This window comes from Pan troglodytes, chromosome 16, assembly GCF_028858775.2.
Source record: "Pan troglodytes isolate AG18354 chromosome 16, NHGRI_mPanTro3-v2.0_pri, whole genome shotgun sequence".
Lineage (NCBI taxonomy): Eukaryota > Metazoa > Chordata > Mammalia > Primates > Hominidae > Pan > Pan troglodytes.
The window spans coordinates 90999205-91023163 of record NC_072414.2 but is presented as its reverse complement, the minus strand read 5'-3'; the positions used below and the strand labels follow the sequence as shown (position 1 = coordinate 91023163).

The following is a 23959-nucleotide window of genomic DNA, read 5'->3' as shown; positions in this document are numbered from 1 at the left end:
TGCAAGGATGGTTCAACATACACAAATCCATAAATATGATACCTCACATCAACAAAATGAAAGACAAAAACCATATGATCATTTCAATAGATGCTGAAAAGGCATTTGATACAATTCAACATCGCTTCATGATAAAAACTTAACAAGGACTTAAAGGAACTTACTTAACTTACTAAAGGAACATACCACAATGCAATAAAAGCCATATATGACAAACCCACAACTAGTATCATACAGAACAGTGAAAAACTGAAAGCCTTTCCTCTAAGATCTGGGACAAGACAGGGTTGCCTACTTTTACCATTTTTATTCAACATAGTACAGAAAGCTTTAGCCCAAGAAGTTAGGCAAAAAATAAATAAATAAATGACATCTAAATTAGAAAGGAAGAATTCAAATTATCCTTGTTTGTAGATGATATGATCTTATATTCAGAAAAACCTATAGATTCTACCAAAAAGCTATGAGAACTGATCAACAAATTCAGTAAAGTTGCAGGATACAAAATCAACATACAAAAATCAGTAGCATTTCTGTATGCCAACAGCTAACAATCTGGAAAAAAAAAAAAAAACAAGAAAGTAATCCCATTTACAATAGCTACAAAAAAAATTACCTAGCAACAAATAAGATAAAATAGTTAAGAATAAACTTAACCAAAGAAGTGAAAGATCTCTACAATGAAAACTATAAAACATTGATGACAGAAAATGAAGAGGACATGCAAAAAGATTTCATGTTCATGGATTGGAAGTGCCAATATTGTTGAAATGTGCATACGACCCAAAGCAACCTACAGATTTAATGCATTCTCAAAATGCCAATTACATTCTTCATTGAAATAGAAAAAAAAATCCTAAAGTTTACGTGGAACCACGAAAGTCCCAAAAGAGTCAAAGAAATCCTGACCAAAAAGACCAAAGCTGGAGGCATCACATTACCTGACTTCATACTATACTACAGATCTGTAGTCACCAAAACAGCATGATACTGGCATAAAAATAGACACATAGACCAATGGAACAGAATAGAAACCCCAGAAATAAATCCATGCATTTACAGTCAACTCATTTTTTACAAAGGTGCCAAGAACATACACTGGGAGAAAGATAGTGTCTTCAACAAGTGGTGCTGGGAAAACTGGATATCCATATTCATAAGAATGAAACTAGACCCCTAGTTCTCGCTATATGCAAAAATCGAATTAAAATTCATTAAAGACTTAAATCTGGCCAGGCAGTGGGGCACATGCCTGTAGTCCCAGCACTTTGGGAGGCCAAGGCAGGAAGATTGCTTGAGCACAGGAGTTCAAGACCAGTCTGGGCAACATGGTGAAACTCTATCTTTACAAACAAACAAAATTAGCCAGGTGTGTGGTGGTGTGCACCTATAGTCCCAGCTACTCTGGGGCCTAAGGTGGGAGAATCACTTGAGCCCAGGAGGTTGAGGCTGCAGTGAGCTATGATCACACCACTGCACTCCAGCCTGGGCCACAGAACAAGACCTGTCTAAAAAAAAAAAAAACAACCTTAAATCTAAGACTGAAACTCTGAAACTACTGGAAGAAAATACTGAGAAAACACTCCAGGAAATCAGTCTGGGCAAAGATTTCTTAAGGAAGACCTCAAAAACGTAGGCAACCAAAGCAAAACTGGACAAATGGGATCACATCAAGCTAAAAGGCCTTCTGCACAGCAAAGGAAACAATTAACAAAGTGAAGAAACAATCCACAGAATGTGTGAAAATATTTGCAAACTACCCATCTGTCGAGGGATTAATAACCAGAATAAATAAGGAGTTCAAACAACTGAATAGAAAAAGACAAACTGATTTTAAAACGAGCAAAAGATCTGAATAGACATTTCTCAAAAGAAGACATGCAAATGACCAACAAGTATATGAAAAAATACTCAACATCACTGATGATCACAGAAATGCAAATCAAAACTACAATGAGATATCGCACCCCGATTAAAATGCCTTCTATCAAAAAGGCAGTAATGGATGCTGGTGAGGATGTGGAGAAAGGGGGACACTCATACACTGTTGGTGGGAATGCAAGTTAGTACAGCCACTATGGAGAATAGTGTGGAAGTTCCTCAGAAAACTAATAATAGAACTACCATATGATCCAGCCATCTCATTACTCAGTATATACCCCCCAAAAAGGAAATCAGTATATCAAAAGAAATATCTGCACTCTCATGTTTATTGCAGCACTATTCACAATGGCCAACCTAGGACTCAACGTAAGTGTCAATCAGTGGATGAATGGATAAAGAAAATGTGGTAGATATACATAATGGAATATTACTTAGCCATTAAAAAAGGATGAAATCCTGTCAATTGCAGCAAAATGGATGGAACTGGAGGGCATTATGTTAAGTGAAATAAGCCAGGCCCAGAAAATATCACATTTTCACTCAAATGTAGGAGCTAAAAAGATTAAAAAAAAAAAAGAAAAATTGAACTCATGGAGATAGAGAGCAGAATGATGGTTACTACAGGCTTTGAAGGGGAGTAGGGAGTGGGAGATGAAGAGGGGAAAACTATTGGGTATAAAAATACAGGTGAATAGTGGGAATAAGACCTAATGTTTGGTAATACAATAGGTTGACTATAGTTAACAGTATTTTATTGTATATTTTTAAATAACTAAAAGAATGGAACTGGAATGTTCCTAACACAAAGAAATGATAAATGCTTGAGGTGATGGGTATGCTGTAACCCTGATTCAATCATTAACTTTGTGTGCTTATATCAAAATTTTACATGTACCCCATACATATATACAATTATTATGTATCCATAATAATTTAAAATTTTTTTAAAAAAATTTGTCCTCTAATCCACTTGGAGCTTTGGTGTACATGGTATCTCCTTTTATATATCTTTTGTTTTTATTTATGCGTTCTTACTTTTGGTGATGAGTATGTATTCTTATAATACATTATTCTGTTTTTTTAAAGTTCAATTGGATAAGAAAATGCCCACTTCATTTGCACAATAGTTCCAATCAGTTTCTCTGATTTTGCCTATTATTTGGACTTTCCAAACTCTTATATGGTTGGTGTTGGGGTGGAGCTCAGATCACAATTGAGCCCATTTCAACATGGGAACAAACCGAGGCTGTTGCATATGGTGTGCAGGTTGGGAGGAGAAAGAGTAAAAGATACGATTATGTGTAGACAATACTAATCTGTGTGATGTGCTTCTGTCTGCAAAGCACTTTCACAGACATCTTATTCAATTCTCACAACCACCAGTGTGTCCAGATGACGGAACCAAGGTTCGAGACATTTTGTTCTTGTCGAAGCTTTGTCAACAAGGCTGCTTGGACTACAGTTTGGGTTTTCTACTGCTGCTTACTTACAACTGATTCTCCTGCCTCTCATTTTCTGTTATTTTCCATAACATTTTCTCTGGGAGTCAGGTATTATTTGAAGGATGACTTTTGAGACCTGAAAAGGTGACCTGGTGTTAACTTGGGATGATATGCTGTTCTTTTGGCTGAGATAGCTAGTAGGTGGCTACAAGTTTTCCGTGGTCTTCACCTATTAACAAACCCCCAAACACTTTTCTTTAGTGGCTTATCTCAGGAAAGAAGGAATTTTTTATATATCAATGAATGCATGCCTTGTTATTGTTTTCTTTTTTGCTCATTTATGAGCTTGATTACTAAACTTTAAATACTGCTTTCTTTAAAAGCAGTTGCCCAGATGAAATTATCTTGGTGTTTGTACTTCCTTCATTTCTCTTCTGTGACTTTTACGGGCAGTCTGGGAAACAAAGGATCCATTCTTTACTTCAATGGCACACTGCATCATTTATGAACATGACAAGGAAAAAGATGAATATTTTTTTCCTTCTCTCAAATATCCCTGGCATTGTCTGAGTTCTCTAGGCTAAATTAGGTGGAAAAAAATCTGAAATCATTTTGGAAGTATGTAACTTTCTCCAGATTCTAGACCAGAGGTCAGCAAACTCTTTCCCTAAAAGCCCAGATAATAAGTATTTCAGATGTTGTAGGCCATATGGTTTCTGTTGCAACCAATGAACTCTTGTCATATTTCAAAAGCAGCCATGGATGATATGTAAACGAATGGGCATGGCATTGTGCCAATAAAACTTTATTTACAAAAACAGCCGATTTGGCCCCCACACCATAGTTTGCTGACCCCCATTTTTAGTTATTTAAGCTTTGTCTACCACGGAATCTAAGTCTTTGGCTAAATGATTTCTTACCAACCATATGTTTCTGAGACTTTCTATCACCAAAGGTTCTAATGGATTTTCTCTTCAAATATAAAGTATGATATTTACAAAACTAAGGATTACTCCCGACATTCTAAGCTCCTTCAGCATCAGAAAGGAAGCCCACAGAAAGGAAGACCGGTATTACTGGGTCGCCTATTAATCTTTTTCCTTCCCAGATTAGAGTTTCTACAAGCTGTAGCCCTCGTTAGTCCCTGAACTCTTCCTGAGTTTTTAAACCTCTTCACAATTATAGAAGGTATCCAGATTAATAAACTGTTCAATCAGCATTTTATTCCACTGTGGCCATCTGGACCACAGATTCGAAAAGTATCTTTACTTCTATCAGTTAATTCCTTTGGAGAGCAAAAATAGTTGTGAAAAATACCCAGTGGTTGAGGTGAAAATAATACCTATTTTTTGTAGTCTTTTAGCTTTCTCTTGGGCAGTTTGGGAATCACAAGGCCTTTTGGTATTAAAAGTTCTGGAGTGGAGGGCAACATAGGAGGGATTATAAATTTTGCACATTAAATTTTTCCATGAAAGAAAAGGTTCCTAATAGTCTTAACAAATATGCTGGAGAAGATTATTTTTAAATATGTGCTGTGTTTGCTGAAAAATATGTAAGGATACATTTTTTATATGAGAGATTCTTATTCTAAGAAGGTATAGAAATATTTTCGCACTGCCACCTTTACTTATAATTTCTAAATTAGCATTTTTATGATATAAAAGTAACACATTTTCATAGAAGTTTGGGAAATTTAGAAAAGCACAAACAAGAAATGTAAAATTACAGTCTAACAGCTTAGAGATAAGTATTGCTAACATAGCAATGGCTTTTGCCATCTTTCTGTGCATATGTGTACATGCAGATTAGATATAAAGTTTTCACATGCCTGAAATGATATACAGAATATTTTGTAGCCTGCCTTTTCACTGAAGTATATAGAATGGGTAAACTTCTGTGTCAATAAATACGGATCAGCACTAATTTTCATGGCTACGTGGCATTCCACAGTATAGATGTACTTACCGTAACCTGCTTGCACAGTCTCCTGTTGGTGCATTTTAAGTGCTTTGGACTTTTCCACCATTATAGAGAATGCTAAGTAAATGTTCTATATATATCTTCTTGCCCTGCCAGAGTATCACTTCAAGATAAATTCCTGGAATTGGAATTCGCAAAATTGTATGTGTGTATGTGTGTGTGTGTGTACATATATGTGTATGATTTGATATAGAAAAGTTTATGCCCAAACTATATTCTCCTCAACAGTTAATGAGAGTGCTTCACATCCTCCCCAATACTGGGAAATTTCTAAAATTTCTCAACAGATCAGTTATTAGCATCTCAGCATCCTATCCTTGATGGTTGCTGTCATTGTTTTGTAAAGTATTTAAGAGTTTTTAAACCAATACCTACCCATATAGCATTTACTATGTATTAGAGGTTATTCTAGGTGTTTTATGAATATCAATTAATTTATTCTTCTTAATAACCCAATGAAGTGTGGGCACTGTTATCCTTAACTCACAAATGAGGAAACTGAGTGACTGGAAGATCGTACATCTAGTCAGTGGTGAAGCCAGGACTTGAACCTTCCTGGTGATTCCAGAGCCCATCTTCTTAACCACCATGCCCTGCTGGCTCTTGGAGGAAATGCTTAGTTAGCAAGGAAACGAACCTGAACACCAGGGATCAAAGAGTCACATCCCAACTACCAGCTCACCTATATTTTCAGTATTTTCTATTTTAATTATTAAATAAAATAATTCCTTTGATTTTTTTAGGGTGTATCAAGGTCAGAAGAAATCAAAAGAAGCTTTGTCCCACTATCAAGCAGCTTTGGAATATGTTGGGATCAGTAAAGGTGAAACAAGTCATGAGTGTGTACCCATATTGAGAGAATTAGCAGGTGTAGAGCAAGCCCTGGGACTCCACGATGTATCCATCAACCACTTCCTCCAGGTAAGCTACAAGGTCCTGGCTACCAAAGCTGTTCTAGGCCCAATGCTTTTCATAGACACAAGTGGCACAGCAGCTCTGAAAATGCCTGGCTTTGTCATTTGCTCTAGATAAGGACGACACTTGGCCTAGAGTAGATGCTCAACAAAGGTGTTCTTATCAGGTGGCCACGTGGGCAAGTGCTGGTACTTGTCCCCTGTTAGTAGTTGCACAAACCACAAACAGCCTGAGATGCTCTAAAGGTGGTTTCTTTATCCTTTAATATCTATTTAGAGCGTATGTTACCCAACTGATAAGGACTCTTTTTTTCTACATTCTAAAGTCTTCACCTGAAGCCACCTAGAGTTATGTCTGTTAGCTGCTAGTCTACTTTATAAGATTCCTCAGTGAGTGTGTTGTGTCCATCAGGGTTCTCCAGAGAAACAGAACCAATAGGATATGTACACACACACACACACACACACACACACACACACACACAGAGTTTGGTTTTTTTGTTTTAGATTTTTTTTTTTTTTTTGGAGAGACAGGGTTTCATCATGTTGCCCAGGCTGGTTTCAAACTCCTGGGTTCACGTGATCCTCCTGCCTCAGCCTCCCAAAGTGCTGGGATTACAGGCATGAGCCACCAGGTCCGGCCTCTCTTAAGGAACTGACCCATGCAATTAAGGGGCTGTTAAGTCTGGAATCCACAGGGGAACCTCAGACAGGATTTCTATGTTGCAGTCTTGAAGCAGAATTTCTTCTAGAAACCTCAGTTTTTCACTCTAGGTCTTCAACTGATTTGATGAGGGCCACCGATATTATCCAGGGTCATCTCCTTTAAAATCAATTGATTGTGAATATTGATCACATCTGCAAAATACTGTGTATTCACTGCAACACCTAGACTAGAGTTTGACCAAACAACGTGGCCCCATAGCCTAGCTAAGTTCACATGTAAAATTAACCATAATAGTGAGTTTTATGTCTTTATATTGTATCATGCCAAAGGCACTTTTTAAAAAGTTTTTCTGATAATTTTTTCCTGTAAAAGTTGTAAGATACAGACCAATCCATTCTTGTTATTTGAAATGAGATACAGTGACAAGGTCCTGAGAGTACTTCATTAATATTTCTTATTTTAATTTGTCTGACAATTTATACTCCTACTCACAGTTTGTTAGAGTGCCCCTTTTTCTCACTTTATCTGGATTGTCTCTTTTAATCATTATTACCACCCTGTGACACATGATTATTTCCCATTTGTAGATAAGGAAGCCAAGAATTAGAGAGGTTGAGTGATATGCCCAGGAGTACATACTCAATAAATGGCATGCTCACATTCAAAACCAGTACTTAAGAAAGATTGTTCTGGCTGATTTGTAGAGAATGGATTGGGGAGGTTGTGCCAACCATAGAACTAGACCACTTAGGAAGCTATTGAGGTAGCCAAAGCTGAGAATGATGGTAGCTTGAACTAGGATGAAGATAGTGGGGATGAAGAGAAGTAGATGGATATAGGAAAGATTTAGGAGGCAGAATTGATAGGACATGGAGATTGATTGGATGTGGGGGAAAGAAGGAAGGGAAGAGTTATAGATGACTCCCAGGTTTCTGGCCTGGACTGCTGAGTAGATATTTGTGCCATTTCTACCAGGGAACTGGTGTGTGACTGGGTGATGGAGAGATGGCAAGCTGTGTTTTAGGTGATGAGCCTGAGATGCCTGTGAGGCGTACAAGTGGAAATGACAATAGGCAGTTAGATAATTGGGGCTGGTGCTCAAAATATAGGTCAGAAAGTTATCCACTTACACATAGTGATTGCCCTGGGAGAGGATGAGATCACCTAGGGAGAGATGATGGAGAGAGAAAAGAACTGATGACAGATTCTTGAGGAATTTCAGTATTCATGGCCGAAGTAAAGAAGGATTACCTAGCAAATGAAACAGAGAAAGACTGCCAGGAAAACAAGAGGAAAAGGAAAAATGAAAGTGGTGTCCTCTGTCCCTTTCTTTTTTCTTTTTTCTTTTTTTGTTTGAGCGGAGTCTTGCTCTGTTGCCCAGGCTGGAGTGCAGTGGCATGATCTGGGCTCACTACAACCTCCACCTCCTGGGTTCAAGCAATTCTCTTGCCTCAGCCTCCCGAGTAGCTGGGATTACAGGCGCCCGCCACCATGCCTGGCTAATGTTTGTATTTTTAGTAGAGATGATGTTTTACTATGTTGGCCAGGCTGGTCTCGAACTCCTGACCTCAAGTGATCTGCCCACCTTGGACTCCCAAAGTGCTGGGATTACAGACGTGAGCTACTGCGCCTGGCCTCCCTCCCTTTTTTGATACCTTTCACTGTTTTGGAGGACATAGAATTCTAGAGAGGATAAATAAGTTTGTAAAGAGCTTAGCACAGTGCCTGATACATAGTGCTAAATATGGATGTTTTAAATTTTCTCTTTCCTTTCCTTTTGTGTTATTTTTCTTTTCTTTTTCTTTCATTGATGACTTTGTTGAGGTGAATACTGGGGTGATGATAAGAACAGAAACCAGGCCGGGCGCGGTGGCTCACACCTGTAATCCCAGCACTTTGGGAGGCCAAGGAGGGTGGATCACAAGGTCAGGAGATCAAGACCATCCTGGCTAACATAGTGAAACCCCATCTCTACTAAAAATACAAAAAATTAGCCGGGCATGGTGGCGGGCGCCTGTAGTCCCAGCTACTCGGGAGGCTGAGGCAGGAGAATGGCGTGAGCCTGGGAGGCAGAGCTTGCAGTGAGCCGAGATCACGCCACTGCACTCCAGCCTGGGCGTTGGAGCGTGACTCCGTCTCAAAAAAAAAAAAAAAAAAAGAACAGAAACCAGATTATATAGCAGGTGAGATATGAGGGAGCAAAAACAGTAAGTGTAGTTGGCAGTTACAAAAGGTACTGAGATGCTTTTGGGGGAAGACAAGCCTAGGCAAGAGGGCAGACCACATGGTAAGGTCTGAAGGTTAAACGCTTGACACATTCAGGAAGCTATAAGAAGCTCCCTCTGCTTGGGCAGTGGGAATGGCAAAGGCAGTAGGTGGGTATCTTTTAGGTAGGTGTTGAAAGTCATGTTAAGGAATTTGAGCCTCCTCCTAAGGGCAGATGAAGGTTTTCAGGCAGGGAGATTGGCATCATCAGATTATCATTCTGGAGGGACCACTCTGTGGTATGGAGAATGGACTGGATGGTGGTGAGATAAGCAGGGGGATAACTCAGAGATGATGACTGCAGCAGTTCCGGTTGGGGGTGAGACAGCCCATACTCAGATGGTGCTGGTGAAAATGGAGAAGCATGGACAGATCTGAGAGATGTGTGTGGAGTAGACATGACAGACCTGGGGGTTGTGCATATCCCGAGGAGGAGTCCAGCTTTACCCCAGGTTTCTGGCCTAGGTCGCTGTGTGGCTCGTGGCAACGTTTACTTAGCATAGGCACACTGGCGGGTCTACAACTTTTGTTAGTATCAATAACTGTAAATATTCTTATACAAAAACCTTTTGTAGTTTCTTGAATTATTTCCAGGGGTAAATGTCCAGAAATTAAACTAGTAGGAGGAAGTTCATATGGATTCATATTAACATTCTGCCACAGAATTGTTTTTGATGTACCTCGCCACCAGCAGTTTTTTCTTTGTTTGTTCTTAAATGAAGCAGTTTTGTACAAACCATGCCAGCTTTTTACATTATTTTACTCTCATTTTACAGAATAGAGTCTCAAATTTACTTTAATTTTTTATGTTAACCCATATCTCTCAAATTTTTTTTTTTTTTTTTTTTTTGAGACAGAGTCTCGCTGTGTCGCCCAGGCTGGAGTGCAGTGGTGCGATCTCGGCTCACTGCAGCCTTCGCCTCCTGGGTTCAAGGGATTCTCCTGCCTCAGCCTCCCGAGTAGCTGGGATTACAGGCGTGCGCCACCATGCCCGGCTATTTTGTATTTTTAGTAGAGACAGGGTTTCACCATGTTGGCCAGGCTGGTCTCGAACTCCTGAACTCAAGAGATCCCCCTGCCTCAGCCTCCCAACAAACTTTTTAATAGGCTTTTCTTTTCTTTTTTTCTTTTTTTTTTTTTTTTTTTTTTTTTAGCAGTTTTAGGTTCACAGCAAAATTGAGTGGCATGTACAAAGATATAGCCCCTGCCCCCCACCATGCATAGCCTCCCTCACCAGAGTCATACATTTGTTATAATTGATGAGGCTACATTGACACATCATTATCACCTAAAGTCCATAGTTGACATTCAGGTTCACTCTTGGTGTTGTACATTCTGTGGGTTTGCACAAACTTATAACATCATGTATTTACCATTATAGTATCACACAGAGTGGCTTCACTGCCCTAAAAATCCTCCATGCTCTGCCTATTCATCTCTCCTTCCCCCTAAACTCTGGCAACCACTAGTTTTGTAAGAAACCACCAAACTGCCTTCCAAAATGGCTATACCATTTACATTCCCACCAGCAATGAACGAGAGTTTCTGTCACTCCTTATCCTTCATATCCATCAAGTATCCAAGCCAGTACTTTTTGTTTTCAGCGTTCTGGATTTAGGACAGTCTAATAGGTGTGTAGTGGTATCTCATGGTTCTTTTAAATTGTATTTCCCTGGTGATATATGATATGGGGCATCTTTCCATGGGCTTGTCATCTGTATATCTTCTTTGGTGAGGTGTCAAAGTTACTGGCCCATTTTAAAAATCAATTTGTTTATTTTCTTATTGTTGAGTTTTTAAGAGGTCTTTGTATATTTTGGATAACAGTCCTTAATTCAATATGTCTTTTGTAAGATTTTCTCCCAGTCTGCAGCTTTTCTTTTAATTCTCTTGACAATGTCTTTTGCAGAGCAGAAATTTTTAATTTTAATGAAATCCAGCTTATCATTTCTGTCATTCATGGATTGTGCCTTTGGTGATATATCTAAAAAGTCATCACCAAGTCCAAGGTCATCTAGATTTTCTGCTGTGTCATATTCTAGGAGTTTTATAGTTTTGCAGTGTTGTTTTGTTTTTTGTTTTTGTTTTTGTTTTTGTTTTGAGATGGAGTTTTGCTCTTGTTGCCCAGGCCAGAGTGCAATGGTACAATCTCGTCTCACCAACCTCTGCCTCCAAGATTCAAGCAATTGTCCTGCCTTAGCCTCCATAGTAGCTGGGATTACAGGCATGTGCCACCACGCCCGGCTCATTTTGTATTTTTAGTAGAGACGGGGTTTTTCCATGTTGGTCAGGCTGGTCTTGACCTCCCGACCTCAGGTGATCTGCCTACCTAGGCCTCCCAAAGTGCTGGGATTATAGGTGTGAGCCACTGCGCCCAGCTAGTTTTTATTTTACATTTAGGTCTATAACACATTTTTAGTCAATTTTTGTGAAGGGTATAAGGTCTGTGTCTGAATTCATTTTTTTTTTTTTTTTGCACGTGATGTCCAATTTTTCCAGCACGGTTTGTTGAAATAACTGTCTTTTCTTCATTGTATTGCCTTTGCTCCTTTGCCAAAGATCAGTGGACTGTATTTATGTGGGCCTATTTCTGGGCTCTCTATTCTGTTCCATGATCTCTTTGTCTCTTCTTTTGCCACTGCCACACTGTCTTAATTACGGTAGCTTTATTGTAAGTCTTCAAGTTGGGTAGTATCAGTCCTCCAATTTTGTTCTTTTCCTTCCATATTTCATTGGCTATTCTGGATCTTTTGCCTCTCCATACAAACTTTAGAATGAGTTTGTCAATATCCACAAAATAACTTCCTGGGATTTTTATTAGGATTACATTGAATCTGGATATCAAGTTGGGAAGAATTCATATCTTGACAACATTGAGTCTTCCTATCCAATTTCTAAAAGTTGTTCTCTAAATTTTTCATGACTAAATCCATATCTATCCTCAACGTCTCAGCTATCAGTTTCTAAAGTTCAAAACTTTAGTAAAAGTTTCAAACGTTAAAACTTTTTTTTTTTTTTGAGATAGAGTCTTGCTCTTGCCACCCAGGCTGGAGTGCAGTGGCATGATCTCAGCTCACTGCAACCTCCACCTCCCAGGTTCAAGTAATTCTCCTGCATCAGCCTCCGGAGTAGCTGGGATTACAGGCACCCACAACCACATCCAACTAATTTTTGTATCTTTGAGTAGAGATGGGGTTTCACTATGTTAGCCAGGCTGGTCTTGAACTCTTGACCTCAAGTGATATGACTGCCTTAGCCTCCAAAAGTTCTGGGATTATAGGTGTGAGCCACCGTGCCCAGTACAAACTTTAAAACTTTCAAAAGTTCAAAAAAAAAGGTCTCAGCTACCAGTTTCTTAAGTTCATGGAAAGACATCAGTGATTGTATTAGTCCATTGTCACGCTGCTGATAAAGACATACCCAAGACTGGGCAACTTATAAAAGAAAGAGGTTTAATTGGACTGACAGTTCCATATGGCTGGGGAAGTCTCACAATCATGGCAGAAGGCAAGGAGGAGCAAGTCATGTCATATGTGGATGGCAGCAGGCAACCAGATTGGTCAGGGAAACTCCCCCTTATGATCCTCTTAGATCTCATGAGACTTACTCACTATCACAAGAACAGCATGGGAAAGACCTACCCCCATGATTCAGTTATCTCCCACCAGATCCCTCCCACAACATGTGGGAATTATGGGAACTACAAGATGAGATTTGGGTGGGGTCACAGAGCCAAACCATATCATTCTGCCCCCGGCCTCTCCAAAATCTAATATCTTCACATTTCAAAACCAATCATGCCTTCCCAACAGTCCTCCAAAGTCTCACCTCATTTCAGCATTAACTCAGAAGTCCACGGTCCAAAGTCTTATCAGAGACAAGGCAAGTCCCGTCTGCCTATGAGTCTGTAAAGTCAAAAAGCAAGTGGTATCTAGATACAAAGTGGGTACAGGTATTAGGTAAGTGCAGCCATTCCAAATGGGAGAAATTGGCCAAAGCAAAGGGGCTACAAACCCTATGCAAGTCTGAAATCCAACAGGGCAGTCAAATCTTAAGGCTCCAAAATGAACTCCTGTGACTCCATGTCTCACATCCAGGTCACGCTGATGCAAGAAGTAGGTTCCCATAGTCTTGGGCAGCTCTGCCCCTGTGGCTTTGCAGGGTACAGCCTCCCTCCCAGCTGCCTTCACACATTGATGATGAGTGTCTGCAGTTTTTCCAGGCACACAGTGCAAACTGTCAATGGATCTACTATTCTGGGGTCTGGAGGATGGTGGCCCTCTTCTCACAGCTCCACTAGGCAGTGTCCCAGTAGGGACCCTGTGTGGTGGCTCCCACCCCACATTTCCCTTCTGTACTGCCCTAGCAGAAGTTCTTCATGAGGACCCCACCCCTACAGTAAACTTCTGCTTGGGCATCCAGGCATTTCCATATATCTTCTGAAATCTAGGCAGAGGTTCCCAAACCTCAATTCATGATTTCTGTGCATTCACAGGCTCAACACCATGAGGAAGCTGCCAAGTCTTCAGGCTTGCACCCTCTGAAGCCACAGCCCAAACTCTATGATAGCCCCTTTCAGCCAAGGCTGGAGCAGCTGGGACACAGGGCATCAAGTTCCTAGGCTGCACACAGCATGGGGACCCTGGGCCCAGCCCGTGAAACCACTTTTTCCTCCTAAGCCTCCAGGCCTGTGATGGGAGGGACTGCTGCAAAGGTCTCTGACATGCCCTGGAGACATTTTCCCCATTGTCTTGGTGATGAAAATTCACTCCTCATTACCTGCAGCTGGCTTGAATTTCTCCTCAGAAAATGGGATTTTCTTTTCTATTGCATTGTCAGGCTGCAAATTTTCCAAACATTTTTGCTGTCTTTCCCTTTTGAAACTGAATGCCTTTAATAGCACCCAAGTCACATCTTGAATGCTTTGCTGCTTAGAAATTTCTTCCACCAGATACCCTAAATCATCTCTCTCAAGTTCAAAGTTCCACAGATCTCTAGGACAGGGGCAAAATGCTGCCAGTCTCTTTGCTAAAACATAACAAGAATCACCTTTGCTCCAATTCCCAACAAGTTCCTCATCTCCATCTGAGACCACCTCAGCCTGGACTGTATTGTCCATATCATTATCAGGCTTTTAGTCAAAGCCATTCAACAAGTATCTAGGAAGTTCCAAACTTTCCCACATTTTCCTGTCTTCTGAGCCCTCCAAACTGTTCCAACCTCTGCCTGTTACCCAGTTCCAAAGTCACTTCCACATTTTTGGATATCTTTTCAGCAGCGCCCCTCTCTGCTGTATTTGCTGTATTAGTCCGTTTTCATGCTGCTGATGAAGACATACCCGAGACTGGGCAATTTACAAAAGAAAGAGTTTTAATTGGACTGACAGTTCCACGTGGCTGGGGAAGCCTCACAATCATGGTAGCAGGCAAGGAGGAGCAAGTCATGTCTTATGTGGATGGCAGCAGGCAAAAAGAGAGATTGGGCAGGGAAACTCCTCCTTATGATACCATCAAATCTTGTGAGACTTATTCACTATTACGAGAACAGCAGGGAAAGACACAGAGCCAAACCATGTAAGTGATAATATGCACATAGTCATCTAGCAAGGACCATTTCTCCTGACAAAATTCACTGAACTGAAAGATGGCCTCCAAGAGCCTACACCAACAGTATGCATTCAAAGATCTGAGTTTGGTTTAGAGAAGCATTCCCCACACTGTGTTCCATAGAGTACTAGCATATCATGAGAGTTCATAGGTCTTCCTAGAAAAAAGTGTTTGTGGTTAAATAAAATGGAAAGGTATTAAGTTGAAATCAAACGCATTTGCTTATGGCTTTATAGTGCATTAAATATGCCAATTTGGATTATGAATCAAGAGTAGATCTAATGAGTCTGTGAGATACTAGTGTCCCCAGGCCACAGTTTAGCTTAGAGAAAGAAATGTAGACTAGGCATGGTAGCTCATGCCTGTAATCTCAGCACTTTGGAAGGCCAAGGCAGGCAGATTGCTTGAGCTCAGAAGTTCAAGACCAGCCTGGGCAACATGGCAAAACCTTGTCTCTACAAAAAAAAATACAAAAATTAGCCACACGTGATGACGCACACCTGTAGTCCCAGCTACTCGGGTGGCTGAGGTGGGAGGATTGCTTGTGCCTGGGAGGCCGAGGCTAGAGTGAGCCAAGATAGCATCACTGCACTCCAACCTGGATGCCACTGCACTTCACCCTGTCTCAAAAAAAAATAAAAAGAAATATAAATGTCTAAAAGTAGGAATCAGCAAAGGAATTCAAATATGCATGCAGCATGTAGGTCTTGTCACTCTCAGGAGTCCTTAGAACTTTGGAAATGGGAAGTGAGTTATGTAGTGCCTTTCATTTGTGGCACCCTGATTCACCACCATTGTAACGTATTTTGCCACAGTTGTTTTCTCTATCTATATAGACATACATACAAACATACACACATATATATACAGACACATATACTCAGAGATAATTGTTTATATTTTTTAATCATTTGAAGATATGTTCAATATATCATGTCTTTTTATCCCTGAATACTTCAGTGTATGTTTTATAAGAACAAGGAAATTAGCTAGGCGTGGTGATGCACGCCTGTAATTCCAGCTACTTGGGAGGCTGAGGCAGGAGAATCGCTTGAACCCAGGAGGTGGAGGTTGCAGTGAGCCAAGATCACACCACTGCACTCCAGCCTGGGCGACAGAGCAAGACTCCATCTAAAAAAAAAAAAAAAAAAAAAGAACAAGGATATTTTCTTATGTAACCACAATACAGCTATCAAAGCCAGGAATTTTCTTTCTTTCTTTCTTTCTTTTTTAGACAGGTCTTGCTTTGTCACCCAGGCTGGAGTGTAGCGGTGCAAACACAGCTCACTGCAGCCTCGCCCTCCCAGGTCAAGCAATCCTCCTGCTTCAGCCCTTTAAGTAACTGGGACTATAGGCGTGCACTGCCACACCCAGCTAATTTTTGTATATTTTTTTTGTAGAGACGGGGTTTTGCCATGTTACCCAGGCTGGTTTCAAACTCCTGGGCTCAAGCAATCCACCCACTTCAGCCTCCCAAAGTGCAGGGATTACAGGCATGAACCACTACTCCTGGCTTTTCAGGGAATTTTGAACATTGGTCATATTCCATTTTGTCCATTGTCCCAATTAGGTCCTTTATGGCAATTCTTTTTCCTCCAATGCAAGATCCACTCCAGGATCATGTATTACATTTAGTTGTCATGGCTCTTCTCTTCTTTAATCTAGAATAGTTTCTCACTCAGTCTGTCTCTTATGACATTGAAATTTTTGAAGAATATAAGTCAGCTGTTTTATAAACTGTTCCTTAGTTTGGGTTTGTCTAATGTTTCCTCATGAGTGATGCATGCCGAGCTAGAATACTACAAAGGGATATTGTACCTTCTTGTGATATTTCATTCAGAGGCACATGAAATCCATCTCTCCTTTTCTGGTGATATTAATTTTTATCACCCATTCTTGGTGGTGTACAGTTTCTTCACTGTATAGTAACTATTTTCCCCTTGCAGCTAATAAGCATCTTTAAAGACACATTTTAAGATTATGTAAATATCTTGCTTCCCACATAAATTTTCCCTCTGGGTTTAACACATCTATTGATGAATCTTTCCTGAACCAGTCATAACTGTGATGGTTGTAAAATAATTATTTTCCATTCTACCATTTTATCCACACTTATCAGTTAGCATTCTGCTGTTAGGAATGTCCCTCTTTTTCCCTACCAAGTTATTTATTTGTTATTAGTATGTTTGCTCTTCTCACATAACAGTATATCTGGAAACCTTCATACTATGAACTTTATAGCAGTTCATAGAAATCTCCCTTACTTGTAGAGATGTATAATAATACATTTTATGTATGTACTATGGGTTTTTTCCAAATAGTTTCCACTTTGGGGCATTTAAACAGGTTTCAATATTTTGAAATTATTTTTTTATTGTTGGAGTTGTATCTTCAGAGAAAATTCCTAGGCATGGGACCACTAGGTTGAAGGGAGTATATATTGGTAGTTTTATTTACTACAAAACTTAATTGGTAAGTTTGTCTTATTGGAATTCTACTACTACATTGCCAAATTGCCTTTTAATTAAGCTTGTATCATTTGTATTTCCGTTAGCAATGTATGATAGTGCCAGTTTCCCCACAACCTGTTTCAACAAAGTACATTGTCAAGCTTTTGAGTTAATTCCAATCTAATGAGTGAGAAATGACGTCTCAGGATAGTTTTAATTTGCATTTATATTTTTTAAAAAGGAGTTGAACATCTTTTCATATGTTTAAGTGACTTTCATATATTTTTTGTCAATTGTCTTTTTTGTGAAATATTCCTGTCATTTCACCATTTTTAAATGAAGCTTTGGTCCAGTTTTCTTAACTGCTTAGAAATCCTTCATATCTTATACATATTGCCCCTTTGTTTATGACATATGTTGTAAATATCTTCACCCAATTTATTTTTTAAAATTTTCTTCATAGTGTTTTTTGAGAAAATTTGTATACCACAAATTTACCCATTTAAAGTGTACAATGTAGTGGTTTTATTATATTCACAGAGTTTTGTAACCATTACCACTATCTAATTCCAGAGTATTTTCAAGAAATTCCATACCCATTGGCAGTCATTCCTCCCTCTTCCCCCATCTCCTGGCAACCACCAATTTACTTTCTATCTCTATGGATTTTTCTATTCTAGACATTCCATATAAACAGAATCATACAGTATGTGGTCTTTTGTGTCTGACTTCTTTCATTTAGCATAATTTCTTCAAGATTCATCCATGTTTAGCATGTATCAGTTCTTCATTCCTTTTCATGGTGGAATAATATTCCATTATACAGATTCACCTCATTTTTTTATCCATTCATCAGTAGATGGGCATTTGGGTTGCTTCCAGTTTTGGGCTATTATGAATAATACTGCTGTGAACATTCATGTACAATTTTTTGTACAGACATATGTTTTTATTTCTCTTGGGTATAAGGCTATAAGTGGAATTGCTGAATCATATGGTAACTCTATATTTAACTTTCCAAGGAACTACTGTGCTATTTTCCAAAGCAGCCTCACTATTTTACATTCCCACCAACAATTTATGAAAGTTCCAATATCTCCACATCCTCACCAACACTTCTTACTATCTGTCTTTTTTAATTTCAGTCATTGTAGTAAGTATGAAGTGATATCTCATTGTGGCTTTTTATTTGAATTTCCCTAATGACTAATGATGTAGCACATCTTTTCATAGGCTTATTGGCCATTTGTATATCTTCATGGGAGAAATGTCTATTGAAAATCTTTGCACATTTTTAATAGGGTTATTTGTCTTTTTATTGTTGACTGATAATAGCTATTTACATATTCTGGATACTGGATACTAGAGCCTTATCTGTGAGGTGTTTCCCAATCTGTAGGTTGTCTTTTGACTTTCTTGATGTGTCCTTTGAAGCACAAAAGTTTTTCATTTTGATTGTCCAACTTGTCTATGTTGGTTTTTTTTTTTTTTTTTTTTTTTTTTTTTTTTTTTTTGCTTGTGCTTTTGGCATCACATCTCAGAAATCATTCCCTAATCCAAGGTCGTGAAGGCTTACATCTGTGTTTTCTTCTAAGAGTTTTTATAATTTTTAGCTCTTACACGTGGGTCTTTGATTCATTTTGAGTTAATTTTTATATATAGTGTGAGGTATAGGGGTCCAACTTCCTTTTTTTGGGGGGTAGAGGGGCATATGGCTATCCAATTGTCCTAGCACTATTTATTGAAAGGACTATCTTTTCACCATCAAATTATTTTGGGACCCATGTCAAAATAAATTGGCCATAAATGTAAGGGTTTATTTCTAGATTCTCAATTCTGTTCCATTGATCTGTATGTTTATCCTTATACCAGTATCACATTGTCTTAATTAGTGTTGTTTTGTTGTAAGTTTTGAAATCAGTGTGAATCTCTAACTTTTGTTCTTCTTTTTTAAGATTCTTTTGGTTATTCTGGATCCCTGAAATTTTTATGTGAATTTTAGGATCAGCTTGTCAATTTCTGCAAAAAACAAAACAAAACAAAACAAACCAGGATTTTGGTAGGGATTACATTGAATCTGTATCACAATTTGGGAAGTATTGACATCTTAACAATATTAAGTCTTTCAATCATTGAACATGGGATATCTATTTACTTAGCTCTTCTTTCATGTCATTCAACCATGTTTTGTAGTTTTTAGAGTATAAGCTTTGTACTTCTTTGGGTAAATTTATTCCTAAGTATTTTATTATTTTTCATGCTATTACAAATGGAAGCTTTTAAAATTTCATTTTCTAATTATTCATGTATAGAAATATATGATTTTTTATGTTTATCTTGTATCCTGCAACCTTGCTGAACTCATTTTATTATAAAGTTTGATAGGCGGTTTTTGCTGTTGTCAAAAAATCTGGGTTGGAATTCAGACTATTCTGTTTATCAGCTGTTTGATTGTAGGCAAGTCATTTAGCTTAAAAAAATAACCTACAAAATATTCCATGCACTTCATAGAACTACTCAAAGGTTCAAAATGGAAAGTGCTTTGTGAACTCTTAGGCCTTCTGCCAGTATAAGCTACTTTTATTTCTTAACAGTAATTATTAAACATTTTTCAATCCTTCTCTTTCCTTTAGGAGATTTACCTAAGATACAGAAAGGTGCAATAAGGCCACAGCCCTCAAAGGGGACCCATGTATAAAAGCCATCTATTAAGTATACACAAAGAGGTTTTGTTATTTTTCCCTGTTGTTTTTCACCCTTCATTCCTTTGGAGTGACAGAAATACCCAGAGAGAAAAGACCTTTTATTTCCTGTAAAATACAGAAAAGTTCCAAAGCATTTTAGTGATTAACTCATTAAAATGAAGAAAAATAAACCAAGTCCTGGAGTGCCAACACAAGGAAGGCAGCAGTTCCAGGGACTGATGAAAGAGCCGTCATCTACCTCATCCGTCCTTCTGCCGCAGGGGTCCGGAAGAAAACCATGCAAATGTGATTGTTTCTGAAACTCCTGATAGTAGATTTTGGCAATAAAACCTTATTTTCCTATCCAAAAGAAAAATCACAGGGTTCTACTTATGTGAGTGAGAGTATGTTTATGGGTGTGTATAAATTAACACACCCATAACAGTGCTAGCTTGGGTTGCTTTTTCCCATCTCTCACTTGAATTGCATATCCCTCTTTTTCAGTTTCCAGGGTAGCTCTGCCACTCATGAGTTCCCAAATTTAGGGTATTTTGACTTGCAAAGTGTAATGAAATCATTAAATTCATCAGTTGCTCTACTGACAGCTTTGGAGCCAGAAAATCTAGCTTTAGATCTCAGCCTCAACAACTTACTGGCCTTGGTCAGGCCTGGGGTGATGGCTGCTCAGTACTCCCACATGGCTCCTGGCAGGTGCAGAGTTCTCAGCTAATGGCAGCGCTTCTGACTAGCTCTTATCACTGTGTATTTGCTATACATATGCAATCAATTTATTGTAAATAATCAGAAAATGCTATTTTTAATTTTAAACACCTCTGAAAATATTAATACTAGTCTTTTGTTTAGAATTAGGAAAGATGTAGAATGCAGTTGTATTAGTCCATTCTCACATTGCTGTAAGGAAATACCCGAGACTGGGTAATTTATGAAGAAAAGAGGTTTAATTGACTCACAGTTTTGTATGACTAGGGAGGCCTCAGGAAACTTACAATCATGACACAAGGCACCTGTTCACAGAGCCAGCAGGGGAAATGCCAGACACTTATAAAACTGTCAGATCTCATGAGAACTCATGCACCATCACGAGAACAGCATGGGGGAAACCACCCCCATGATTAAATTACCTCCCACAGGTCCCTCCCATGACACATGGGGATTGTGGGATTACAATGCAAGATGAGATTTGGGTGGGGACACAAAGCCAAACCATATCATTTTGCCTGTGGCCTCTCCCATATCTCATGTCCTCACATTTCAAAACATAGTCATGCCCTTCCAACAGTCCCCCAGAGTCTTAACTCATTCCAACGTTAACCCAAAAGTCCAAGTCCAAAGTCTCATCTGAGACAAGGCAAGTCCCCTCCACCTATGAGCCTGTAAAATCGAAAGCAAGTTAGTTTACTTCCTAGATACAGTGGGGGTACAGATATTGGGTAAATACACCCGTTCCAAATGGGAGAAATTGGCCAAAACAAAAGGGGCTACAGACCCCATGCAAGTCCAAAATCCAATAAGGTAGTAATTAAACCTTATAGTTCTAAAATGATCTCCTTTGACTCCATGTCTCACATCCAGGTCATACCGATGCAAGAGGTGAGCTCCAGGTCCTTCAGCAGCTCTGCCCCTGTGGCTTTGCAGGGTACAACCCCCCTCTTGGCTGCTTCCATGGACTGGCATCGAGTGTCTGTGGCTTTTCCAGAGCACGGTGCAAGCTGTCAGTGGACCTACAATTCTGGGGTCTGGAGGACCGTGGCCCTCTTCTCACAGCTCCACTAGGCAGTGCCCCAGTGGAGACTCTGTGTGGGGGCTTCCACCCCACATTTCCTTTCCACACTGCCCTAGCAGAGGGTCTCTGTGAATGCTTCGTCCCGGCAGCACACTTCTGCCTGGACACCCAGGCATTTCCATACATCTTCTGAAATCCAGCCAGAGGTTCCCAAACCTCAGTTCTTGACTTCTGTGTACCTGCAAGCTCAACACCTCATGGAAGCTACCAAGGCTTGGGGCTTGTACCCTCTTAAGCCACACCCAAGCTGTACCTTTGCCCCTTCTAGCCATGGCTGGAGCAAAAAGCAAGGCACCGAGTCCCTAGGCTGCACACAGCAGGGGGGTCCTGGGCCCACGGAATCATTTTTCCTCCTAGGTCTCAGGGCCTGTGATAAGGGGGGCTGCTGTGAAGGTCTCTGGCATGCCCTGGAGACATTTGCCCCATTGTCTTAGTGATTAACATTCAGCTCCTCGTTACTTATGCAAATTTCTGCAGACAGCTTGAATTTCTCCCCAGAAAATGGGTTTTCCTTTTCTACTGCATTGTCAGGCTACAAATTTTCCAAACTTTTATGCTCTGTCACTTCTTGAATGCTTGGCTGCTTAGAAATTTCTTCCACCAGGCCAGGATTGATGGCTCATGCTTGTAATCCCAGCACTTTGGGAGGCCGAGGCAGGTGGATCACAAGGTCAGGAGATTGAGACCATCTGGCTAATGCAGTGAAACCCCTTATCTACTAAAAAAAAAAAAAAAAAAACTAGCTGGGCGTGGTGGCACGTGCCTGTAGTCCCAGCTACTCGGGAGGCTGAGGCAGGAGAATTGCTTGAACCCAGGAGACGGAGGTTGCAGTGAGTCGAGATCGCACCACTGCACTCCAGCCTGGGTGACAGAGCAAGACTCTGTCTCAAAAAAAAACAAAAAAAGAAAGAAAGGAAGAAATTTCTTCCACCAGATGCCCTAAATCTTCTCTCTCAAGTTCAGAGTTCCACAGATCTAGGGTAGGGCCAAAAAGCCACCAGTCTCTTTGCTAAAGCATAGCAAGAATGACCTTTACTCCAGTTCCCAGCAAATTCCTCATCTCCATCTGAGACCACCTCAGCGTGGACTTCATTGTCCTTATCGCTATCAGCATTTTGGCCAAAGCCATTCCACAAGTCTTTAGGAAGTTCCAAACTTGCCCACATCTTCCTGTCTTCTGAGTTCTCCAAACTTTTCCAACCTCTGCCCATTACCCAGTTCCAAAGTCACTTCCACATTCTCTGGTATCTTATAGCAATGCCCCATTCTGCTGGTACCAATTTACTGTATTAGTCCATTTTCATACTATTTCACTTTTTGTTTCATATTGTTTCACTATAAAAATTTTCTAAGAATGACATCAATCCAAGTGCCACAAAGGGGAAGATTACTGGTTTTTTTTTTTAAGTAATAACTACTTTTTTAAAAAATGATACACGTTCTTTGTTTTTTAAAAATCAAGCTATATAGGAAAGGTCAAATATATGCCACCAGTCACCTCAGACCTCCTTGCCCAGAAATAGCCAGTGTTGACACTTGCTGAACAATTTTTCTCTGCATATATACAGATGAGTATACATTAGGAGACAGAAGAGAAAAAAAAGAGAAAGGAAGAAAGTGATAAATTTGACAGAGTAAAAATGAAAAACTACTCTGTGATAATATATCATAAAGTCAAAACATAAATGTCAAAGAGGAGAAAATATAGAAAGAGTTCTTTAAAAATCTGGATAAAAAAGACAACTCAGTAGAAACATGCACAAGACAGGAACATACAATTTACAGAAGAGGAAACATAAATAACCAATAACCATACAAAAATAATCCTCAGCCTCACTCGTAATTAAAGAAATGCAATTTAGCTGTCTGGCCATTGTGGCTGGAGCCCAGTATGGGTCATAGGAGATGAAGCTAAGAGCGGCACGTGGCTGGGTTATTATGTGTGTGTGTGTGTGTGTGTGAGAGAGAGAGATTTATTTCTGGAACAATACAGGAAACTGACTAGCTGTAAGCCTGGGAATGGGGAGAAAAAGAGGTTAAGGCAGGTAGAAGGGGGAAGGAGTATTTTTAATTTCAATTGTTTATTCTTTTCCACCACTTAAGATTTTTTAAGATTCTATGCAGGTAATACTCTTATCATTTAAAAATCTAATTAAGTTTTAAGAAAACACATACTTGCAACCAAACGAAGAAAATATAAGCCCTTGAGGTATCTATTTTGTTGCTAATGCTTATACAGAGTAGTGCTTTTTCTCCCCAGCTC

At 39.5% G+C, this 23959-nt stretch overlaps 1 protein-coding gene across 40 annotated transcripts in view; it reads left to right on the top strand.

Annotated features, from left to right (window-relative positions):
• TTC23 (tetratricopeptide repeat domain 23) overlaps positions 1 to 23959 on the top strand; it is a 111160-nt gene that overhangs the window by 43073 nt on the left and 44128 nt on the right. For all 40 annotated transcript variants that reach the window (XR_010151541.1, XR_010151553.1, XR_010151540.1 and 37 more), the window contains one exon: positions 6050 to 6227. Coding sequence is in view for 18 of the 40 variants with exons in the window: in XM_054667180.2 (XP_054523155.1) it covers positions 6050 to 6227 (178 nt within the window). In the remaining 22 variants the exon portion in view is untranslated. The remainder of the gene's footprint in view (positions 1 to 6049; positions 6228 to 23959) is intronic.